Source organism: Lathamus discolor, chromosome 2 (genome assembly GCF_037157495.1).
Source record: "Lathamus discolor isolate bLatDis1 chromosome 2, bLatDis1.hap1, whole genome shotgun sequence".
Taxonomy (NCBI): domain Eukaryota; kingdom Metazoa; phylum Chordata; class Aves; order Psittaciformes; family Psittacidae; genus Lathamus; species Lathamus discolor.
The window spans coordinates 13,746,373-13,768,694 of record NC_088885.1 but is presented as its reverse complement, the minus strand read 5'-3'; the positions used below and the strand labels follow the sequence as shown (position 1 = coordinate 13,768,694).

Below are 22,322 nucleotides of genomic sequence, written 5' to 3'. Positions count from 1 at the left end.
AACTCTGTGTTGACTTATATACAATGAAATCCCAGCTCCTGCCACGTAGAAACCAGCATTGCACTGGTACTCTTCTCAGCAGTGCAAAGGATTCATGCCAGCTCACTGCAGAGGTGTCGTTTTTAATTACACCTCTACAGTTCTTCTGCTGCAGACATAACATACTAGGAAAAGTGGACAGGACTGAATGAGAACCCTAATTTCTAACTGAAAAAAAGGCAGATATTAATCAAAGTTACATGTGAAGCTCTGCACTGATATTTTCCCAAGGAAACTCCACCATTCTACCAGGACATGGAAAGCCAGACAGTACAGCCCTCATTTTCCTGGCCAAAGAGTATAACAGCCATGACCAAACCAAAGAAAATCAGAGCAAATAGAAGGATACTGCAATGCCACTAATCTTATTTCAGTCCAGTGATTATAATTTGACCTATAGGCTGATCTAGCCTGAAATTTGGTTACCTTGATACGCATTTGCAGTTAGAAACAGGTCTTCAGTGGCAAGCACAGCAGCAAACAAGCATTGTTTTAAAGACGTGGTATCTTGGGTTTCTAAGTAACAGGTTTTCCCAAAGCAACATTTTCCTTCATCATACCTTAATAGATAGTTACATTGCTCCTCCTAGGATAGAGGACACACTCCTGTTTAGACTGAAGGACAGAATACATCATTACTGCTACAGTCCTGTAACACAGTTCTTTTCTTTTTTTTTTTTTCTCTTTTCTTTTTTGAACTGATAAGTGTTTTGTGAAAGAAGCAAATAAAGAAAGACTCAATAATTTTCTCCTTGGGATTATAGTAGCAACTAAGAAATACTGCGTTTGGTGAATATAAGCCAGTCTTTTAAAAAAGGACAGTGGTCTTCTCCACTTTGTCCTGTTCCCAGCAGATGTGTGCTGAGATAGCTAAAACATGCTCAAAGTTACAGCAATACATTTTTCTGCTTAGATGCTCGTCAGTCACAAGAAGAGATGAAGATGGGTAAGAGTATTGCCTGTTCGAGAATTGATCTAGTATATGAAAAGAAAAAGACTTATACACAATTAATTTGTACACTGCTGCATAAGCGTCATCTCTTTCCGCTAGGTATAATGCACCTTTGGAACGAGCTGCAAGTGGCGAAACATCCTGGGAACTTTGGGATCCATTTCGGCTGTGTTACACCATAAGATCTGGGAGCAGCTCTAAGCTGCAATCTCTCTTCTTGTGATCCCTCAATGGAGGAATCTGTATCCATAATGCATGTTTCTTAGCTGGTTTGTGATGAGTTCAGCACTCCTGCCACAGGAAGGTCCCTCATATCTTTTCATACCAAACTTGCACATTGAAAATCTCATGTGTTTCTTGTCTTACATCACTCATACAAACGGCGTCATCACTGCGGAGGAGTGGCGCAGTCCCTGGATAGCTGCATAAGGACCCTGCTGGAAATAATGGTGGTACCTGGGCATGTGGAAGGAAGGGAAAGTGGGGCCACTACCTTGCATAGAGCTGGCTATAGCAGAGGGTGTAAGAGGCATTCCCAGGCGGCTGTATGGAGGCAGAGATCCTTGGATTGGATGAGGAATGGGTGTAGCTATGGATGCAGTGCTGGTACCCAGGGCACTCAAAGACTGTGGATGCTGAAATCCAGGGAAACTGGTTGAGGAGGATACCCAGGAACTGAGGGACAGGTTGTCAGATGTTGTAAATGCTGACCCTGCAAACAAAGAGAAATAATGCCTGATGCTTCATTCTTCAGGCAACACGCAAAGCTGGTAACATAGCAAAAAGGCAGAAAAGGAGCCTCTCACAGCAAGGCAGATTTTAATGACAAGTTGTCATGGGAAATACTTCTCTCTCCTTTCGTATTTCTTGATATTATTATTTGCAATTTGTTGTCCTTTATCACGTATTCAGATTTCCATTTTAAGAAGTTGGTTGCATTGGCTTGAGCAGTAAAATCAGTTTTGCAATTGGACATCTTTGGTATTAAATACTGAAGAACCTTGTAATGCTGACTCTACACACTGAAGCAGCCACTCTGATGTGGAATCTCACTGCATTACAACCCTGTTTTGAAGAGATGCTTTAGCTTTTTACATTACATCCTCAATAGAACTGTTTAGGGTTTTCTCCTCAAATTTTAGTTTGGCAAAAAATGCAGAAGAATGTAATTTGCACTACAAGTTTTCCCCTCCCTTTTATTTTCTCCCAGTGGAACTTGTCAATACAGCATCTTTTCACTCAACCTGACTTTTCCAAAATACAGAAAACAAAAGCCTTAAAATGTCAAAGCATTTGTTATTTTTCCTACTGAATACAGTGCTCTGGGAAACAACACTAGTGCTAAATCCCAGTAAGAGATGGGGGGTTTTCAGTGAAATGCACAAAAATATTAAGAACTGACTCTCAGGGTAATTATTACTTTTGAGCAAATGGGAGCTGTGTTTCTTTGGTGTTTTCTGAATCTGAAAAGTTCCGGAAGTTATTTTCACAAATTTTCTATCTCTTGAAAATACTTTTCCTCTGAAGTTTGCAGAATCATTATAAAGGGAAAATGGTTTCAACTAATTACTTACTTTATATTAACAGTAAATTTGGGGGGGAAACAATAATTTGTTTGGTTAATTATACATGGTCATTGTTAGATCATAATGTGACAGTGTTGCCCTTCACCTCTGCAGTTCCTCTATGCATCTGCTCATCATCAGATGCCTGATTTCTAGAAATGGGAATACATAAAATCCTATAAATAAACTCTTTGGATTTCTATTCAAACAATAATTCAGCTCATGTCCCTTCTGTGTTTTCTTTCTTGTCCAACTCGTCCATTGAGAAAATGTTTCTTACTGTAAGAAGTAAATCTACTGGCAAGGATATTTGGCAAAACATAATTTCAGTTCTGTATTGCAAAACATTCTGAGACAACACGTTTTACAACAGGTATTAGTTTCATAAATCTGGTTCTAGAGGATAGGTTCATCCAGGTTGTGAAAAGAAAAAATACGGAGACAGCTATCTGTTAAGGTAGACTTACTGGAATGACACATACTAACCAACTGTGGCCATATACTCGAAATAAAACTGTAAGCAGGAGAAAAGCAAAAATGGAAAATGATTTGTTTAAACTCATAAACCTCTTTAGGGTTATATTCTCAAATCAGAAAGAGAGCTGCTCGTGATTAATTCCTCCCCTGCTTAACAAAACAATAAAATGGCCCGGTAAAGAGAAATTTTGTTGATTCAGCAGTGGAAATAGACTTGAACCAAACCCTGTCCCTACCACTGAACCGGATCCAAAATGCTGGGAAGTTAGGATCCAGAGCCAAATTATAAGGTTAACACTGTACTCATAGACCAGAGCAAATCAGGGAATATCTCAGCATTATTGCACTAAGCAGGATGGAAATCTGGATTTGCCTGGAAGGTTTACATTTGTCTCTGTTCCTAGTGGCTACTATGAAACCTGTGTGTGGGTGCTGGAGTGCAGGGATCTGAACACTATGCATTAAAGAGTTTTAATTGGATTTATATATTTTGTATCTGTTAATTCCTTTGGAAACAGACTTCCTGTGATAAATATGCTGCTGAAGGCTAGCTACTTCCATCTTTGGATGGCTGAAATTGGCTGAGCTGAGAATGCTCTAGGTGGGCGCTGAAGTAATTGGAAATAAATAGAAGGAGTAAACTTCCTTTGTTCCACACAGAATAAAGTACGTGATTCTTTCTGTGAGTGATCATGAAATGATTAGAGAAATAGAACAGGCTGAGAGAGCTGGGCTTATTCAGCCTGGAGAAGAGAAGGCTCTGAGGAGACCTTAGAGCAGCTCCCAGTGCCTAAAGGAGGCTTATAAAGAAAGATGGGGACAAACTTTTAATATGGCCTGTAGCAAAAGGGCAAGGGGTAATGGTTTGAAGCTAAAAGAGGAAAGATTTAGACTACATATAAGGAAGAAAGTATTTACAATAAGGGTGTTGAGGCTCTGGTACAGGTTGCCCAGGGAAGCTGTGGCTGCCCCATCCCTGGCGGTGTTCAAGGCGAGGTTGGATGGGGCTTGGAGCAACCTGGTGTCCTTGCTCATTGCAGGAGGGTTGGACTAGATGACTTTCCAACCAAAACTATGGTATTATTCGCATGAGGAATAATAAGTTCCTTTCCTCCTCCAACTGCAGTGGTCTCTAATTGCAGCTTAGTACTACCAAAAGCCTCTCATGCCATGTTTGCCAGCACCAACAAAATGAGTTCTAGTAATTCTCAGGCTGCTGAGGCCTCAGAGAGCTTATAACACATAGGACCCAGCAGCGTGTGTATATTTGGCTGTCCTACATATGAAAGGACTTCCCTCAACTTTGCAAGCAGAGTAGTTTTAAAATGCAACAGAAGAAATGAAAATGTCTGTGGAGTTTCTGTAAGATCATTATTTCTCTTATATCTTGGAGGACTTTTCCTTAGTTAAGTACCCTAGACCTAAACAGAGAGTGAAGGTAGTAAGTACCAGTTACTCATCTGCAAGAGCGGTATGTTTTACCCTCTGTACATTCGTCTGGTTGCCCAGAACAATCACTTCCTACGATAGCATATGGCTCCCAGATTAGAAAAAAATGGGTTGCCACAGCTCATCATCTTCCTCACTTACTCATTTGCCATATTGCGAGCAAATGCAGAACCATACCCTGTAAGATCAACTGTTATAAACTATTCTTTCCTCCTATGACACCTTTCTAGGCATTCTGTTCAGTAGAGAGAGGCTTTAATGGCAAGCTCTCATACCGTGGTTCAACTTGTTCACTTTGTCCCTTCCAAAGAAGGGTATTGTAACAGGGAGAAACTTAATTCAGGGAGAGAAGGTGCCCTGCTCTGAGCACTTCTGGCAACGGGAAAATTTAACACTGTCTTTAACAATGACTGGCCTACGATCAAAGCTGACGTGAAGCAAGGTAATCCCCCAGGAGGGATGGCATCATACCAGCTGAAGAGTTGCTCCAGAAACTCTGCAATCTAAGGGACTGCTCTTAGAACAAAAGTGTATGAACAAGGCCACCTAATCACGGTTTGTTGAAGAGCAACTCATGGTTAAAAATAAGTGTTTCCTCTGCACAAGTCAAAGAGCTTATGACCAGAAATAATGCTCTTATCTTAGCAACACTGTATGAAGTTAGAGGACAAGACAAGGGCACTGCCAGTTGGAAGGCAGATAGAACTGCTTTACCTCAAGTGGCTGTTGCATATCAGGCAGGTCACAAAGTCAACATGCAAAGTATAATGCAACACAAGTTTATGCTAGTGATCCCGTGAGATGGGTTTGAGATTTATTTCCAGTGGCAAATAATGACAAATGCAATTTGTCCAGCGAGTATCCCCACAAAGAACAACTGTCTTGCTAAAGCAGACAAACCGTTTGATAAAGCATTTGTGCTAAATTGCCTCAGCAGGAAGGGCACACTTTAGAGACCAAGAGATAACAACGAAGCATCAATTTTCCAGGGAGCTATGGACTTTTCTTCCTGTAGAGGCAAAGCAGGTTAACCACAGGCTGATTGAAGATGGTCATAACTAAGTCCTCTGTTGCTGGAGAGGCAACAAATGGCATATCCACATGGTACTTTACAAATGGTGCTGAGCCCCAGCTAGTAAGTCCTGCCAGGGTATCAGTAGTGTTAGCTTGCTTTCAGCACCATGGTGATGACGTTGCCTGTTTTTCAGCCTTCTTGAAAAGGAAGCAGAGATAGTTCTTTTCTGATGGCAAAGGCCATATAAGACATCTTGAGATGCTTCCTGAGCTAGCCACCCACACTAGTACCATGGGCATATAAAATGTCCAGAAAAGCTGTGAGGTAACACATATTCTCCTTATAGGACTTCAAGGCAGAGGCACACCAGAGAAATGCTTCAGAGCACCACAGTACTGATTGTGGTCCTACTTTTCCCTACTGTCACCACAGTTTACCTCATGAGCACATTTTCCTACCTCTGCTTTGTGTTGCCTGGCTGTCATCTCCAAGATCATCCTCTCCTCCATAGGTTCGAATGGGGGATCGGGCATAGGAATGCTTTTGGATAAGGCTCTCCACACTTTCTCTGTGAAAGGAAACAACCTATTGTATCAAAAACATCCTAAACAGCCTCTTGATTCCTTAGGTTAAATACAATGAACATGCTGCCTTTTCCCTGTCTAGATCACAGCTTTCTCACACAGACTCTCCAAAATTACTAAACAGAAGGGTTACCTCTTAGCACTGGAAATGCTGAGCTTGGCCTATGGTGTTTTACCACTGCTGATCACCTCTTACCTGTGTGGTACTGCTTCTTCAGCAAAGTTGAGAGAACTTCCTATTGCATTATTCAGCTTCAGACAGTGGATATAAGACCAGCAGTCTTCACAGATTTGAACAAACAAGACCTAGGATTATTTGTGATGAGTGATCATTCTGGGTTCAAAGAGACACCTGTGGTCCAGCTCCTTTCAAACAGGCTTTCACATCACACATGACCACCTCATGTGGTGCTCCCCCATTTATCTGAAAACAGGCAAGAGGTAGGTGCATCCAGAGACAGCTCAGCTCTAACCACGCTCTCTCAGCATCAGAGTTGAGGCCAGTTCAGAGCAGGAAGTCCACAGATACTACTGATCTCGTGCCATGTCTATTCTGGGAGGTCAGATGTGCCTTCCAGGCCCCTGCCTCGCTGGTGGCACAAAGCACTGAAGTCACCCAAACAATTTTTAAATAGAAGGAAGGCATATCTGCGCGATAAGCCATAGCAGTTTGTAAGGAAGGTCCAACTTTACACGTTCCCTGCGCGTTTCCATGTAAGTAGGTGGCATTATACCAAAGAGGAATAAGACCTAGGCACAATTCCAAAACGGACTTGACCTTCTGTTCCCATTTAAGAAATCTAGGTAGTGATAGCTGTTTAAATCTGTTTTCTCTGACTTTACCATTTGGCCATTCCTACTTGCCCTTCACTTGGAGAGTGTAGCTGTTGCAGAAATTCCAAGGAAAACTGTTTTCCAAGTAACACAATAAATCACAGTGGCACGTGTTTTCCTTTCCTACAGAAAGCCCATTATGGTCATTTCGTCCTTGGTCTCTCACTGGCATCATTACTTATGCTGGTCTCCTCTGAAAAAAAATAAATAATGAAGGGATCTTATCAAAGTGATTTACTTGTGTCAGGATTGGAAGTGGACTGAAAGCAATGGTGGTTCCTACATCGAGGATGAGATAATGGGATTACTGCCTTTTAAGTGATTGAAAACAGTAGGCATATCGGGGCTATCTCGAAGATTTTACAAAGAAAAAGACAGATGGCATTGTTTACAGTATATGCTGAAGGCCCCTTCAAACTCCCTTCTTTGCTAAAGCAGAATGTGAAATGCAAAGAATTTTCCATCACCAAAAAGACTCTCTCAGATGAGCACAGAATAACCAAATAATGAATTAGCCAGTGTTGTCCGAGTGATTTAGGTACCAGTCTATAACCATACTCATAACCAAAGTATTACTAATCTTTAATGGTCTGAAAAATAGATGGGATTCAACTGATTGATTGTCTGAATTGCCTCTATTGACTTTATTTCTAGTAAAGGTCTGCTTGTAATGACAGACATTACAGCACGTAACAATATCCTGATGCAACAGAAACAATGCAGGCTCTAGTTTTAGTGCAGTGGGCCAATTTCATCTCTAAAACATTGGATCCAATGGTGGTTTGGGGATAAACTCACCCCAATAAATTTACATTTGAATTACCTACAGGGATTTAAAGCTAAATCAAATGCCCACAATTATTGCAGACTAAATTCTTTCCAGATGGGTTTGTATGCTAGACAGAGAACTCTATTATTCTACATGGTTGTCTTCTTTTAAAGGAAAAAGAGAAATGACTTAGTGAACTCTGAATCTGCAAAGTTTGAAACCAGGGAACTGTGTACTAAGTTTATTTATTTTTAATGCTGTAACATTGCAGGTAGTTTGCTAAAGGTTTTAGAAGATTAGTCGTATTCGTTGGCACAAGAAGCAAAGGTTTTTATGGCAGAGGGAACAGTCTAAGGAGGAAACTTGGATCAGGGAAAGCAATGAATTTCACAAAAGCTATTTCGTTTGTGCCGCTGGGATTTAATACTCAAAAGCGTGTATGCTGAACTTGCCTGACTATGGTGGTGGTTTATGCTCGAATCGCAACACACCCACTAATGTTTCATTTTAGAGCTTGAGGCTGTGATTCACATCATGAGCACAATGCGTTCAGGTTCACACCAGAATGTAGGCACCTGTCCCCCAAAGCCTTCAGGTGGACATTCTTTCCACATACAACACATGTTGCATGTATATAAACCTCCAAACATACCTACCAGATTCAAAAGGCTGAGCAGAAAAACACCTAAGTGTGCAAAAGGGCAGAAATTAAAACAAGTAGTGGTGAATTTTCTCTACTCGTAACTATCTCTGAGTTATCCTACCAAGTAGTGTTTATTCCACACCTAGAAAAACAAGAGCTGAAGTTGCGCTCAGCACCCCCACCCCCCCACCCATCCTGGACAAGTGACCTAAGTTAAAAGATTACTTTCCCTTTGTGTTTCAAATGAAAGGGATTGCATTTGAAAAAAAATGCCTCTGTACCACACTCAAATATTTCATGCCCAGAGAACGCCATCTAAAGATCAAGCCTTCTTGGAGAAGAAAGGGGTTGCAACTCATCTAATCAATGGGAATGTGGAGTTTCTCCACATAGGTTTGAAAGAGGAGGCCAACCTCCACCACCCTTTAAAGACAGAGGTGATTTAGGACTTTCTTGAAAATAGATGTGTGGGAGGAAGCAAAGCTTTAACAATGAGAATTAAGTACCTGTGGAATCTAGTTTAAATAGCAGGAACAAAGCTGACAACCTGGAGCACAGGTTCCTGCTTATACCCTCATTTCAGCCAGGGCCTAAAGGACTTAAATCCAAATCTTCCAAAAAATTCCCTTTATGGAAGTGTGAAGTGTTCAGAGTATCCAGAATATAGAGGGATAAAATACATTTTTTAAAGTCCCAAACTATTATACTGCTGCTACTACTAAGAGGGAAAGACATTAAACTTCTGGTTTTATAGTTCTGTATGCAGCATCTTCAGATATCTCGATGCAGCTCAAAGGATTTATGGAAATAATTTTATAAGTTACTGATCAGTAAACCAATAATTGACATTTTATGATTCTGCTCAATAATAATAATTTAGCAAGTGAAGACTGTGGAGGAGTTGGGGTTTTTAAAGCTTTCCATTAGTATTTTTCAGAGCTTATCCACTCTAAACTGGCTGAAGACTTCCAGTTACTCAATGCTCAACTTCTGTTATTCAGTTTGTGATCAGACACTTATTATCTAATACTTGGACCTAGCAATTTTTACCTTTTAAAGTATGTTAGAATGCCATAGTTTCTTCTGTTAGCAATAAATTAGCAATGAGCCTTGTTTTGAGAGATCACAAGCTGCCAGCTGGATAAAGGAAATATGTCTTCTTTCCGTCAAAGTCTTTTGTATGATCTACCAACAAGTTGCAGTCTTCCAGACTGCACTTCAGCTCACAGGTATCTTGTAAATACCCAGAGGAGGGGAGAAACACACACATAGGTGTAATATATTGCTATGATTAAGCTGTGCTACGAGTATAACTGGATAATAGTAGCAGATGACAAGCTGGAGAAGAGCAAGTTAGGGGCTGAAGATCCTTGAGAAAAAGAAGGAACCATATGCCAAATGGCATGGAAAACACTAAGCTCATATTGGCTAGTGCACCCAAGGGAAGATGCTGAGGCAAGACAAATGGAAGGAGGGACAATAGGGAAAAGGAGCTCAGGCTTATCCCGATTATCTGCATTCCGACACACCTTGAGCCCAGCCCTGTCAATAAATCTCTGCTTATTATGGATGAAGCACTTCTCTTCTTCATATAAGAAATAAAGCAGTGAATTTGGAACCAGAAATTGAAGGGAGTGAAGGGCTGGGAGAATTTATCAGTTAGCAAGGTTTTAAGGCGTACAGGGAGCATCTTGCCATTCTGCAGGTTTCAGCCTCTTGATTGAATATTTCACTCTTGTCCCTGCTGGCAACTGATTCCAAAACTAAACTTCTAGCTAGGGATGCTTTATGTCTTGCAGCTACATGCTGAGTCTTTGGCCATGTTTAGTTAACAGCGCCCTATACCTACAGAGTAGTCTCAGAGGATCAAAAGTAGATAGGAAAATCCTGACGTAGCTGACAGACTAACTCTTTGCAGACTAAACCCATGATCTTGCCATAGATTTGCACTGGGAGATGGCAGAAAACAGAGCTGACTTGGGAAGCGGCTGAGGAGTGAGGCCCTGTGTGAGGGTGCTCACTTCCTTTTGCTGTCAACCTAGATTACATAGAATCTCTCAGGAGATGGTGAAGTCCCGGATTACCCTGAGCAGGATCTTTAATCAAGATGAAAGAACAGTGCTTCTTTGTAGGAGGAACTAGGCATCTCTCTGATGCTTCTTCGTGTAATTTCTTCTGCTACTTTTACTGTTGCTCTGCTTCTGCTGCGCATTCAACAGCATCCTGGTGGCCACCACAATCCTGATTGTGAAGAGTATGACCATGAGTTCTGCTGATATGGAAGAGGGCTCACCTGGCCACAGTGCACTGTCAGCACCGATGCTGCTACATGCCTGCACACACCTGAAGCTGTGGATTTTCCTGAGTTTGGCAGAGAGCTTACCCAAGGGATAGAGACAGGAAGCCTACCGCCTCCTTTTGGGACGAGGAGGCTTGAAGCAATATATTTGGGTTTGGCAGAAGGTGTTAGAAAAGCTAATCCAGAACTAGCTTGCTGGAGCCAGGCCTGGATTAGTATTCATCTTAGATCTGTACCGTGGCTCCAAAGAGGATAGAGTTGATGGAACAGGCAGCCACCCATTCCACTGGGAGCCAGGTTCAACCTCCCTTGAAGACAATGAGAAAGAGCCAGACTGCGGTGAGAAGGAGCAGGTAGCAGAGCCAGGGACTCTGAGTTCATATCTCCTGCAGAAGTTATTGTCTCAGGCATTGGAACAAGAACAATTGGAACAGGAACAAGAGGTTCCAATTTCAGGGCAGATTTGAGTGACCTATCAGTGTTTTCTGCTTTTGCCCTCACTACCCACGTGCTAGGTAAGCAAAGAGGTGAGGAAAGCCTCAGAATCTGCTCCCCGTTCCTGATGTGATGGGGTTTGCTGTTTTGCCTTTTCCTTTACAAGAAAAAAGGCCAATGTTAATAATAACAATAAAAAAAAGGCATAGGGAAAAATGATAAAATATTGAAAATGACAACCATGTTTTGCTTGGCCATTCAGTCCAACACAAAGAAAAATACAGAGCAGGATATAAAGGGTATGAATTATCAGTTTGCAGTCTGAATGAGTTCTTTAGTTCTGCATTTCAAAGGTTTCCTTTTTTTGTAGCTGCCAGTTAGTATGTTTGGAAGAAAGCCCAGATAACAGAAGACATCAGAAGTGAGGTGAGGTGAAGACAGATGGAATAAATGGGCTGAGAAGGCACAAAAATAAACTTGTCGGAAGTCGCACTGTAGTAGAACCTTTTTTTTTAAGGGAAAAGATGATTACTTTGCCCAGGACACAATTACTAAAAACAAGTCTGTAAAAAAACCCTACACCAACAAAAACACCAACCCAAATGGGGAAAAAATGGAATATAAAACCCAAAACAGCAGGAGGAACAAATACATTTCCATAACAGCAGCTAAGAGTGAACAACAACAGCTGTTCAGATACCACTCAGCCTTCATGCTCCTGTGGCTTTTAGGTGCTCTTTTACGCATGCACCAGCATACAGAGATATTAGTTTGCTGTATATTGTTGCTCTTGTAGGTGAATATTACAGGCTGACCATAGGAACCTAATTCAGCTCTGACATGGTATGGACCAAATCCTCAACCAGAACAGAGTAGCTTGTTTCCACTGCTTAGACTGAAACTGAACCAGTTCTGACTAGGAAGAACCAGGGTCTGTCAGACTACATTGGCTTACATAGCCTAAAAGCTAATACAGAACCATCAAACACTTTCACAAAGTCAAAACTATTGTGTGGGATGGATGTAATACAGTGTAGTGGAAGGTGTCCCTGCCCATTGCAGGGGGTAGAACTGGGTGATCTTCAAGGTCCCTTCCAACACAAACCAGTCTGTGATTATAAAAGTGAAACAATAACTAAATAATAAGAAAATCTAGGGTTTGATGATTGCAGGAGAAAGAACAAATATATCTCCAAAGTGGTGTTTGCTGGCAGCCTCAAATAATCCTCTGGCTACTGATGGCAGTGCAGGAAGAGCTGCAATATGCATGGAGGTTATGTAGCCTGGCTGAAGCCATTACTTGGTAAAAGTAATGACACTTAGGAGGAAGGATCATGAGGTTATCAAATGCAGCCACCCTGCTTCTCCCAACTGCAAATAAAAATGAGGAAAACAGCTATCTTTATACAGGGAATTAAAACAAACAACCACAAAGATAAAATTACATTTCTGTGACTTGGAAACCATGGGTCTGGTCTGACATCATGCCCTCCCCTTATGCACGTATGACACCTGCATGAGGCGAGTGGAAAACAGTAGCAAAATAGAGCTTTTTTATATCATCATTTTGCACAAGTGGAAGGCATAAATAACAGAATACATAAGTGGAAAATGAGCAGCTGGAGGCTGAAGTGGATCAGCACATCTGGAATGGCACCAGATACCAGGCATTTAGGCACTGTAGTCACTGGTGTTTCTCTAAATTGAGGATTTCACATTGTCTCCCAACCTAAATGTTGGAGATGGTCTCCCATGTTGCTGAAATTCACAGACTGAGAAGTAGCTGGAGATAAAAGATCAACTGGGTAGTCTGACTTGCTGGAGTCATGGGAGACATGGGAGTAGGTCGTAGAGAGTAAGTATTTCTGGCTTTTGGTAGGGGGCTTTTAAGAGTCAGGGAACTTGTTCTAGACCAGCAGTAAGCAATGGGAATAGGGAGAAAGGCAGCTCAGAGAGAGGATGGAAGAGGGGACCGCTGTGGACAGCGCATCGTTAAGCACATGGCTTTGAGTGTTACTTCAGCAGGGCAGTGCCCATATCTGGACATTAACATTGGTTTCACTTACAGCCTTGTAAGCCAGTACAATGTATTTCCACATCTCAGACATGAAGTTCCTCAGGGGAGAATTCAGAATCTGATTACCATGCAAATCCAGCTGGGATGCTGGGATGCAGCTCTCTTACTTCTCCATCCCCCAATCCTTCCTTTCTCTGCCTAAAAATTACTTAGGTGTCCACATTGCCTCTTGAAGTATGTATCTACTCCCAGAAGCATTGTTGGTCTTGTGCAGTTGGGTATACTCACTTAGCTCTCTAATAGTTAGAAGTCTCTTTGTGAGATCACCTTTTTCCCTGGATTGTTTGCATGATATTAAATCGCAACGGTTTTATTTATCTATTTATTTTTAAAAGGTTAATTCTTCACGACAGCTCAAAAGATAAGTTCAGGCTCGAGACAGAAAGTAACCCATTGGCTTCTGATTTTGCATCTTTTTATGGCTTTGGCAGCCCTTTCTTAAGCAGAAGCATAAAGATATACCCTTAAAACTCATCTCCAGAGTGAATTGCTCATCATAACACCTACATTACTCTTTTTAACAAAGGCTACCATTAGAAAAGATCACACTCATCCACAATATTGCATTTAGCATCCAATAGTCAACACCAGCGTACAATAGGCTTCACATTCTAACAATTGCTGCTAAATGCTCAGATTTTTCCAATAACAACCACTGTGGGGGCCTTTTTGTAATAGATGAAATGTAAATACCATGTGAAAAGATCAAAAGGTGAATCAGCTACTTATCTAAATCACAGTAGCCCCAGATAAAGTCTGCCCCATTGCCATAAATAGATTACCACAAGTAATGTATGGAAAGAGCTGATTATGGAAGGAATTTCACATCCTACTGAAAATCTGATATATACCAAACTTACCAAAGATGTTTTCAATGGTTACAAGCTTTGCATATATAGCTATGAATACGAAGAAACCATTGTAAGGTATATAGCCAGGAACAAAACCAAAATAGAAGCATTTCAGCTGCTTTGCTGTTGCTACCTCCTCTACCATTTTGCAAATTTCGCTATCTTTACATGTATTATTTTAACTCCAACACATACAATGCAAACAAATTTAATCCTAAATGCATTTTCAGCTTGAGTTTCCTACTTAAGGATCGTAAATCTAGAATGGGAAGCCTGAAATCATTAAAGTCACATATTTATAAAATCATATTCAATTAGGTTAAAAAAGTGCAATTTCTGTCATCATGTCATAAAAAGATGTGTTTTTCTCTCAGATCTACTATAAAGAAAAGCCACCTATATTGTTACAGATAGAGGCTGTTTTCAATCAGTTACAAGGAGCAATCCAATTACTGGATGGTTTAGTGCAGTAACTGACTCCAGACTAATTTAATTTCTTTAGGTCTCTAAAGATCAATTGATCTGATTTGTTTCCCTCCCCAAAGGCTGTTTAGGAAAAAGCAGGCTTAAATACCTGGAAATGAAATACAAAGCTCTGTACACTTTCACACTACTTAGGTCATTCGGAAAAGCTGGAACTCGTGATAAATGAGTGCTCTCTGGCCCTAACATCACAGGATGCTTTACAGGAGACCATTAGGATCACTGTGCGGATTGTGCATGCATGTGCTTCGGAAGCCCTGCATGCAAGTAATTTTCACAGCTTCAAAGTAACTGTTCAGTTTTCAGGAGTTGTACTAATGTGTGTTTGGCTTGCATAGCCTTTTTCCTAGAAAATAAGTATTTTTCTCTGTAATTTTCTAGAAATAGCTAGGTTTCCAACTAGACCAAGAAAGAGTCGTGCTGTACTATTCCATGTATCACCTACACCTTGCAATGCATGTCACAATGGATATTAAGTAAGAAATTCTTCCTGTTGTCATATAGAATCACAGTCTGGTTTGAGTTGGAAAAGACCAATTCCAACCCCCTACCATGGGCAGGGACACCTTCCGCTAGAACAGGTTGTTCCAAGCCCTGTCCAACCCGGCCTTGAACACTGCCAGGGATGGGGCAGCCACAGTTTCTCTGTGCCAGCGCCTCAGCACCCTCACAGGGAAGAATCTTCTGCCTAAGGTCTAATCTAAAATCTACCCTAGTTACTTGTCTTATTGTCATACCATATGAAATATCTCACTTCGCTTTTCCTTGCGCTTTTTATCAGATTCCTTTAGCAATTTTGCTGGCACTAACATGAAGTCTATGGAGCCAGTGGGCACTTAAAAGAATGGCATTCTCGTCTGCCTGGATATTTTAATGCTGGAACTGAATAAAACCCTTGGTATTTCTGAAGCATATCACATAACTTAGGAAATTCTCAAAGAGTTTCTTACCGGGCCTCTTGTGTGTTACACTATGACTATCTCATTACTTGATCTGTTGTGCAGCAGTTTCTGGGGTTATTTTTAAATACCGTTCCCTAATGAGGGATAAACTTTCCAACTTAAGTCAAAAGAAGTCCTTAACTACACTTAGACTCTTAAATACAGAGCTTTAAGATCATTTAAATACTTTCTACATTCTGTTTCTTGTATTTATTGTAGGTTTCACATGTGGCTCCCCTATCTTTCACAGCAACGTCAGTGCCTGGGCTAGGCTGCCTTTCTCAGGCTCTATTCTTACACTTATCAATAAGCAAAAGGGCACTGCGGTTTATGTTCAGCATTTCTGACTCCATGCCATGTGCTGTTATAATAAGATGTCCTCTGGAAAAATTCCCTTCATATCCAGCACTATGATAGTCGGTTCATCTGCACAGAGGTAACTAAGTTTTTCTCCCAGCTTATCTATTCAGACTCACTCAGCCCTTCCAAAGCTGTGTCATTAGGCGTTGCCTGCCTGTAAAACAAGGAAACTGAAGTGTGAAAAATCAAAGTATCTGCTCTTCCTGGAGGTCTTTCCTTCACTATTTATTGCACACAAACCTGAGCGTTGGGTGTTCTTTGCCTTAGCACTTTGCCTGTACAGCAAGCTGTGCTATTTAATCGAATCTGGTTTGGTTCTTTTTCCAATTTCAACAAAGGCTTTCAATTAGGAAGCAATTCTTAACAACTTTGCAAGCGTTCAGTGTAAAATTACTCTTCTTTAGCCCATTACTCAACATATCACTAATGATCCTGTCACTAGCAAGGTATAAAATATACCACTATCTCCCTTCAATGTTGCTGCTTAGATTGAGGTACTTTTGCAGTGCCGTAAAGACTTTCCCTAGCTGTATGGATATGACTTCATTGAGCAGTTTGTCCCCTATGTGCACCTGCAAAAGATGATTCACAGATACATCTGGCTATCCCCAGATGACATAGGAACCTGAAGGGTTTTGGCCTGTCCAAACTTTCTTTCATGACTGTGTGCTTACAGGGAAATTTGGATGTGCTATATCCATCTCCATCAAGTTCCCTTCCAGCCTAAAGGACACAGGCAGCGTAGTTTGCTTTGTTTGCCAAACTGTTTGACACGGTATCGTAAAAATGTGACGTGCTGGAGAGCTACCAAGAGATTGAAGTTTATTTCCTACTCAACTGTGGGTTAATGCTTCTTTCCCTATGGCAGCAGTTGCTTATAATGAACTGCACACACACAAGACTCAACAGTTTCCAGATAAGGCTTTCCCCTGATGCAGCCTGCAGTACAGTTTTGGTGAAACAAAAATGGCATCTTTGTCATCAGAGTGGGAGTTATGGGATTCATCCCGATAGCAATAATTGCTGACTTCAGTGTCTGGGACTGCTGAAGTGTATTTTGGGAAGCTCCCCTCTCTTTTCCATTGTGTGGAGCAGTGGGGAGCTATAAAGATGTTTTTCACAGGACCACTACCCTTGTTTCCCATTGACCCAATTCACAGCCCTCAGTAGGGTTAAATGGCACGATAAGAAAAAAGCTTTTCATTCCGAAGTTATAAAACTGACCCTTTCCCCCACCCCCTTCAAGAAGTCCCCTCAGGAAGATGAATATATTAGCCCCAACTGGAACAGATGTCAAAACTCAAACCAGCTCTTTCTTCATAAAGTTTATAAGTATTTTTAAAGGAGGTGGAGGAGGCTTACTGCATGCAACAAGATAACGTTAAAATGCACAGCTTCTCAGGAGTTGAAAGGATGCTTTTCCTACAAACTCTCTCTTCTCTTTATCTTATCTGCATGGAAAGTAAACAGAAAGTCCCCATTACCTCTCGATATCAGTGAGTCTGGAAGAGTCCCGGAATCCTTTAGCAAAAGGGTTGCTGTCAATTTTCAACTTGGTTATCTGGGAACACAGAAAAGAGCAACGCAACATGAATATAGCGTTAAGGTATTGTAGCGTACAAAGTGTTAACCGATCCATCCTCCTGACTTCACTGCTAATTTTATCCATGCTCCTTGTGTGTGTTCATGTGTGCTAGCTACTCCTGAAATGCTGCAAAGCTGGCAGGGGCAAACCAGCATGTATTACACGTATGGCAATGGAAAGACCAAAGGGCACAGTGGTCTCGGCTGTCATGTTACCCAGAGCAGGCAGGGCAGGAGGAACCCACCCATGTATACAGCATCACTATTTCCAAATGGTTGAAGAGCATGGATCAGGCTGTCTTTTCCATGAGCAACAGAGCACCCTGCTAACATCTGAACCTCGTTGGTGGAGCTGCACATCAACTCATTTGAGCCCAAACTAGGAGCTAATGTTTTCAGCCAAACCTACCAGGCACCACACTGGGGCAGTTTAGCTATGGAAAGAGGCTAATGAGGGAAGAAAAATGGGGGGAGAACTCAGATTTAAAGTGATGGAACCTGGGTTAAAGGAGTAACCCCATTAAAACCATCCCAGTCCTGGAAAACCAGAGATCATACAACCAAAACTCTCATTCTTTCTTTAGAAAGCAGCTACAAACCTGCCCAGTGCATCCTGTCAGCCTTTCCACTCTGCTCAAGAGTACCTTTGCCCCAAAGCATCAGGGCTCCCCTTGCATCTGCAGTGAAACTTTTCAGCCATAAGTGATGGCTGCAACTGTGATTTTATGGGAGCAGGAAGAAAACACACCACTACCCTTGTGAAATGTTCTGACTGTGCAAGCAGATGAGATTTGGTGGATAAAACCAGAGACCTCATTGTAACGTTCAGATTTTCCAGCCATACTTCTTGCAAGAATTCAAAATAAAACAGTAAATGTTAGAGCTTGACAAGGGACAACACAAGGCTTGTCCTGCCAGGCAGTGAATGCCCCCAACTCTAGCTGAAGCTCATGGAAATAACAGCTCTCAGCACTTCATGGCTGTGTCGGCCTGGCTTTCCTCAAAAAAAGCCTGTATTGAAGAGGCCACAACCTCATTTTTAATAGCTGGCCCTTGAGACTCAGCAAGAAAAAGGATCTTTTCCAAATCCTCAAACAATCAAATGTTCTCAAACAACGGTATTTCAAAATGGGGTGGGTTCTCCTCCAAATTAAAGAAAAATAAATTAATAAAAATAGTTTAAAGGGACAACTTGAGCCCAACATATCATTATGAGAAAAAGATCTTCTGGGAGGGAAATACAAAGGGAGGGAACGGCTTACAAAGACAAAACACGAGTATTTAACTACTGGTCTGCAGTATACGAACAATGCGCTGAGCGGCTGTCACCCTGGGCAAGTCCTTGCATCCCTGGGCTGCTACCTTCCCTGCTTGGCATCTTGGGTCCATACAGGTCTCCCAAGCTCTCTGGGGAAGGTCCTTGCTTTGAGGTGCCAGGCAGCAGCTGCTGCAGCTCACCGGTTGTTCCTATGGCTGGTCAAACAGCACGGACCTCAGTGCTGGCTGAGAGTTTGAGCCCATCTCATGATGCTACAACCATCAGGTACAACCAGTGGGAAGCTCCCCGAGCACCAGCCTTGTCACAGCTCGGCAAGTTAGCCCTTGACTCGCAGTGATGTTGCAAAAAAGTTAGTGTCTCACGTACAGTGAACGTTTTTATGGCAGCATCCTAAAAACTACCTTGAAAAAAAGACATGTTCTAGCTAGTTCCATTGACTTAGATCACCAACACACCAAGCCAACTGCACTGCAGGATAATAAGGACATCTATTCATCTCTTGAGCATATTTTCACCAATCAAACTTACATTTTCTGATATTAAAGATTTGGTATGACATCACAAGAGAAACTTTTTGTGTACACCGGTGCCAGATGAGACTCACAATCATTTATGGCCATATTTTTCCTGAGAGACTGTCTCACAAACAACCAGAGAACATCTGCTAGAAAGCATTTTAAAATTAAATCTGACCTACAATTCAACTCTGTGGCAGTGGTTTGACTGTTTAAATAAATGCATGCCCTTTAAATCTTAAATTATGAGATAGTTTGTTGAAAGTGTAATGTATTTAGCTTTTATCTAATAACCTTCAGAAATGTAATCAATCCCTCCTTAAAACAGTTCTGAAAGAAATGGCAAAAATGAAAAAAGGCTCTGTTTTCATTAGTCATAAATAAAAGACAGCATCAACCTCTAGGGGTTCTGGAGATGTTCCACTGAGAAGTTTTCCAGGACTCAATGTATGTGCTTTGGGAAGGTTAGTTTAGAAACATCTCTGGTGTAAATAGCGCCCGTAAACACAAATCCATCCTACAGAAATGGATTTCAGGTTTAGCTGGTTTTGTGCCTGTAACTGTTTTGCTGGTTTCTGAAGAAAGTTACATGGAAAAAAATCACTCTGTCTGTCCAAACATTGTATTCTTGAGATTGTCAGGTCCTGAATGCATTTTCTGCAGGATTTAGATACAAACCTCCGTTTAAAATCAGTGCATTCAGATATTAAAGCCTTGAAGTGGGATGTGGGATCTGTCTCAAGGACTGACTTAATACTACACAATTATCTTCAGAGCTTCTTCTGCCCCTGTGCAGTAGTTGCATTTTATTCGTTGCTTTTAGAAATTAATTACTTTTGCTTCATTAAATAGTCCAGCAGGTACATTGACTCTGGGATGCTCCTGCCTCCATGTTGGGACAGTATTTGTATTTTTCTTAGCTTGGGGGAATTAAGGAGGGAAAGATTAGTTTTTTCATTAAGTGACGTAGTCACTAAGCACTTAAAGCACATTCTGAATTGCAGTGAAGCCAGCAACATATTTCCACTGACTTGATTATTAAAGCCCTATCCACTGTCAAGCAGAGCCTCTGCTCTCTGTTTATATACTTCCTAAAATTACTCATTAGCAATCCATTGTTATGATCTCCTCCATTTTGTATATATTATTCACTGGCATGCATATTGAAATTCAAACATCTGGATGTAATCTGGGCAGCCTCTGAAAAGCATATCTCTGAGTGATTTCCCTTACGTTTAAGCCTTACATCTTAATTAGTCAGCTTTTTAAGGCCATGGAATCATCCCGTCCAAACCAGAGTATCTCTCAGCTAATAGCTTGTGACATCAAAGATCCCTGCAAATAAGAACAGTTCCTTAATGAGCTATAATTAGAAAAGGACTAAATGATAATATGCAAACAGCTTTGTATAGGCAAAAGGGAAGACAAACGAAAGCCTCTTTCATGTCATCTTTACTCCCATGAATAATCCTTAGGGCTCTTTGAAGGTGGTAGTACTACCCATATACGTAAGAATTACACCTGAATATGAATTAGGTTGGGCACAGTCACAACAGATCCTGGCACAGAAAGGTAGGTTATATAGAAATTTTCCTAGCTGGAAAAAGAGGGAAAGGGAAAGTTGAAATTGGGGAAAAGGGAGTTCTCAGCAGGGTGGGATTTAGTTAAATCTGTGGAAATTAGCAAATGCACTCACCAATTGATTCTGGTAGGCGGTAACAGCAGTGAAAACGGTCTCTGGAAAGATAAACGTCCTGAACTCCTCCGATTTCAGGTTTAGCAGAGAAGCCGTGTGATCCTTCTTCTTAATAATGTGGACCCTTGGCTGGTACTTGTGCATGGAGTTCAGAATGATCTGCAAGAAAGAGTGACAAGGCACTGTCCTGAGAGGAAGGTTAACAGTACCCTCAGAGGCATACAGGGCGAAAACAAGATCTAATTCACACTGCAGGGGAGATCTCTGAAATACAGCTAGCCAGGGGCTGATTTTCAGAGGAAACTCTCCAGCTCCTTTCGGGCAGTTCCAGAAAAGGAAGGTGGAAAAGCAGGCATCCCAGGAGCTGCTTTCCTTTCACTCCTACGCCACTGCTGAGCACTCATTTTCCTAAAGCACAAATACCTGTTCCTACAGGTGAGGTGTTTTACATACAGGCTTTGTTATTACTAGCATGTGCCCAGGTTTGCAGGTGTCAGCTGAAAGGGAAAATATGTTACTCATGAAAGCTTATGATTCAGAATCCACACTTGCAGAAATGTGCAGGTGCAGAATGAAAACAGCCAGGAATCCCTGGTATGTTATATATATATATATATATATATATATATAAAATACACACACATCCCCAAACCAGAAGCCAGGAAAAAATAAAACCCAATCAAAAAAACCAGCAGCATAAACATGACCAAAAATAAAACTCCCCAGATCCTTTTACTTTGGCAAACCTTTAAAGCCAACTACTCCGTAGATGCTCTTCACCGCAGACTACCAAAAACAGACTACCAAAAATGAGAGAAAGGAGGAAACCCAGTACAGAACCCCAAAATGACCAGGTTTTGCCATTTTATTCTCGTTAATAGTTGTTTACGAGCTCCCAAAACAATTCTTAACCTAATGTACCAACTAACCAAGGTCAGCGTTCACTGGAGTCAAACCCAGAGTCCCACTTGCTTCAGTTACCATTGGCTGGAGGCCTGTTTGGCTGCCTCTAACCACAGTATTACAATATAAGAATTAAATACAGAGCTCATCTTGCACCAGTCCTTGTTTTGGATATAATCACAGTCACAAGACGAAATTGGCACTGGTGTGGGTGGTTCTATTTTGCAGGGGCCATAACGACATTACAGTCAGATCTGTACATCTGGAATAGCTAATGTGCATTCCTCAGGAAGCGTTAACTTCAGCTGAAACACAACAGAAGGGGTGCAGTATTTCATGCTAACTCAGTCAATGGGAGAGGTTGCATGTTGCATTGGAGGGGAGAACTTAGGAACAGATTTGCCACGGCTAAAGTTTCCATCAGCATTTCCTTTGCAGCCAAATATTGCTGAGACTCATACTGTGACTTTGTGAAGGCACTTGCATTGCCCTGAAAGCGTTGCATGTGCTCTTACCACCTCAGTTGCTTTCTTGCATCACTTCACCTTTTTCTATATGAACACACAAAATGG

General features: G+C 41.4%; 1 protein-coding gene across 4 annotated transcripts in view; it reads right to left on the bottom strand.

Moving 5' to 3' along the window:
• Positions 1–404: 404 nt before the first annotated feature.
• TBX20 (T-box transcription factor 20) overlaps positions 405–22,322 on the bottom strand; it is a 34,871-nt gene continuing 12,953 nt past the window's right edge. Inside the window, exons 5-8 of one of the 4 annotated variants that reach the window (XM_065665798.1) lie at positions 20,848–21,006; positions 17,258–17,334; positions 5,956–6,065; positions 405–1,703 (exon numbers count right to left, since the gene is read on the bottom strand). In XM_065665798.1, coding sequence (XP_065521870.1) covers positions 1,363–1,703; positions 5,956–6,065; positions 17,258–17,334; positions 20,848–21,006 — 687 coding nt within the window. In that variant the 3' untranslated portion in view covers positions 405–1,362. Of the gene's footprint in view, positions 1,704–5,261; positions 5,492–5,955; positions 6,066–6,332; positions 7,109–15,842; positions 15,928–17,257; positions 17,335–20,847; positions 21,007–22,322 lie in introns of those variants that run through there. The other 3 variants (XM_065665799.1, XM_065665801.1, XM_065665800.1) reach the window with 3 other exon arrangements.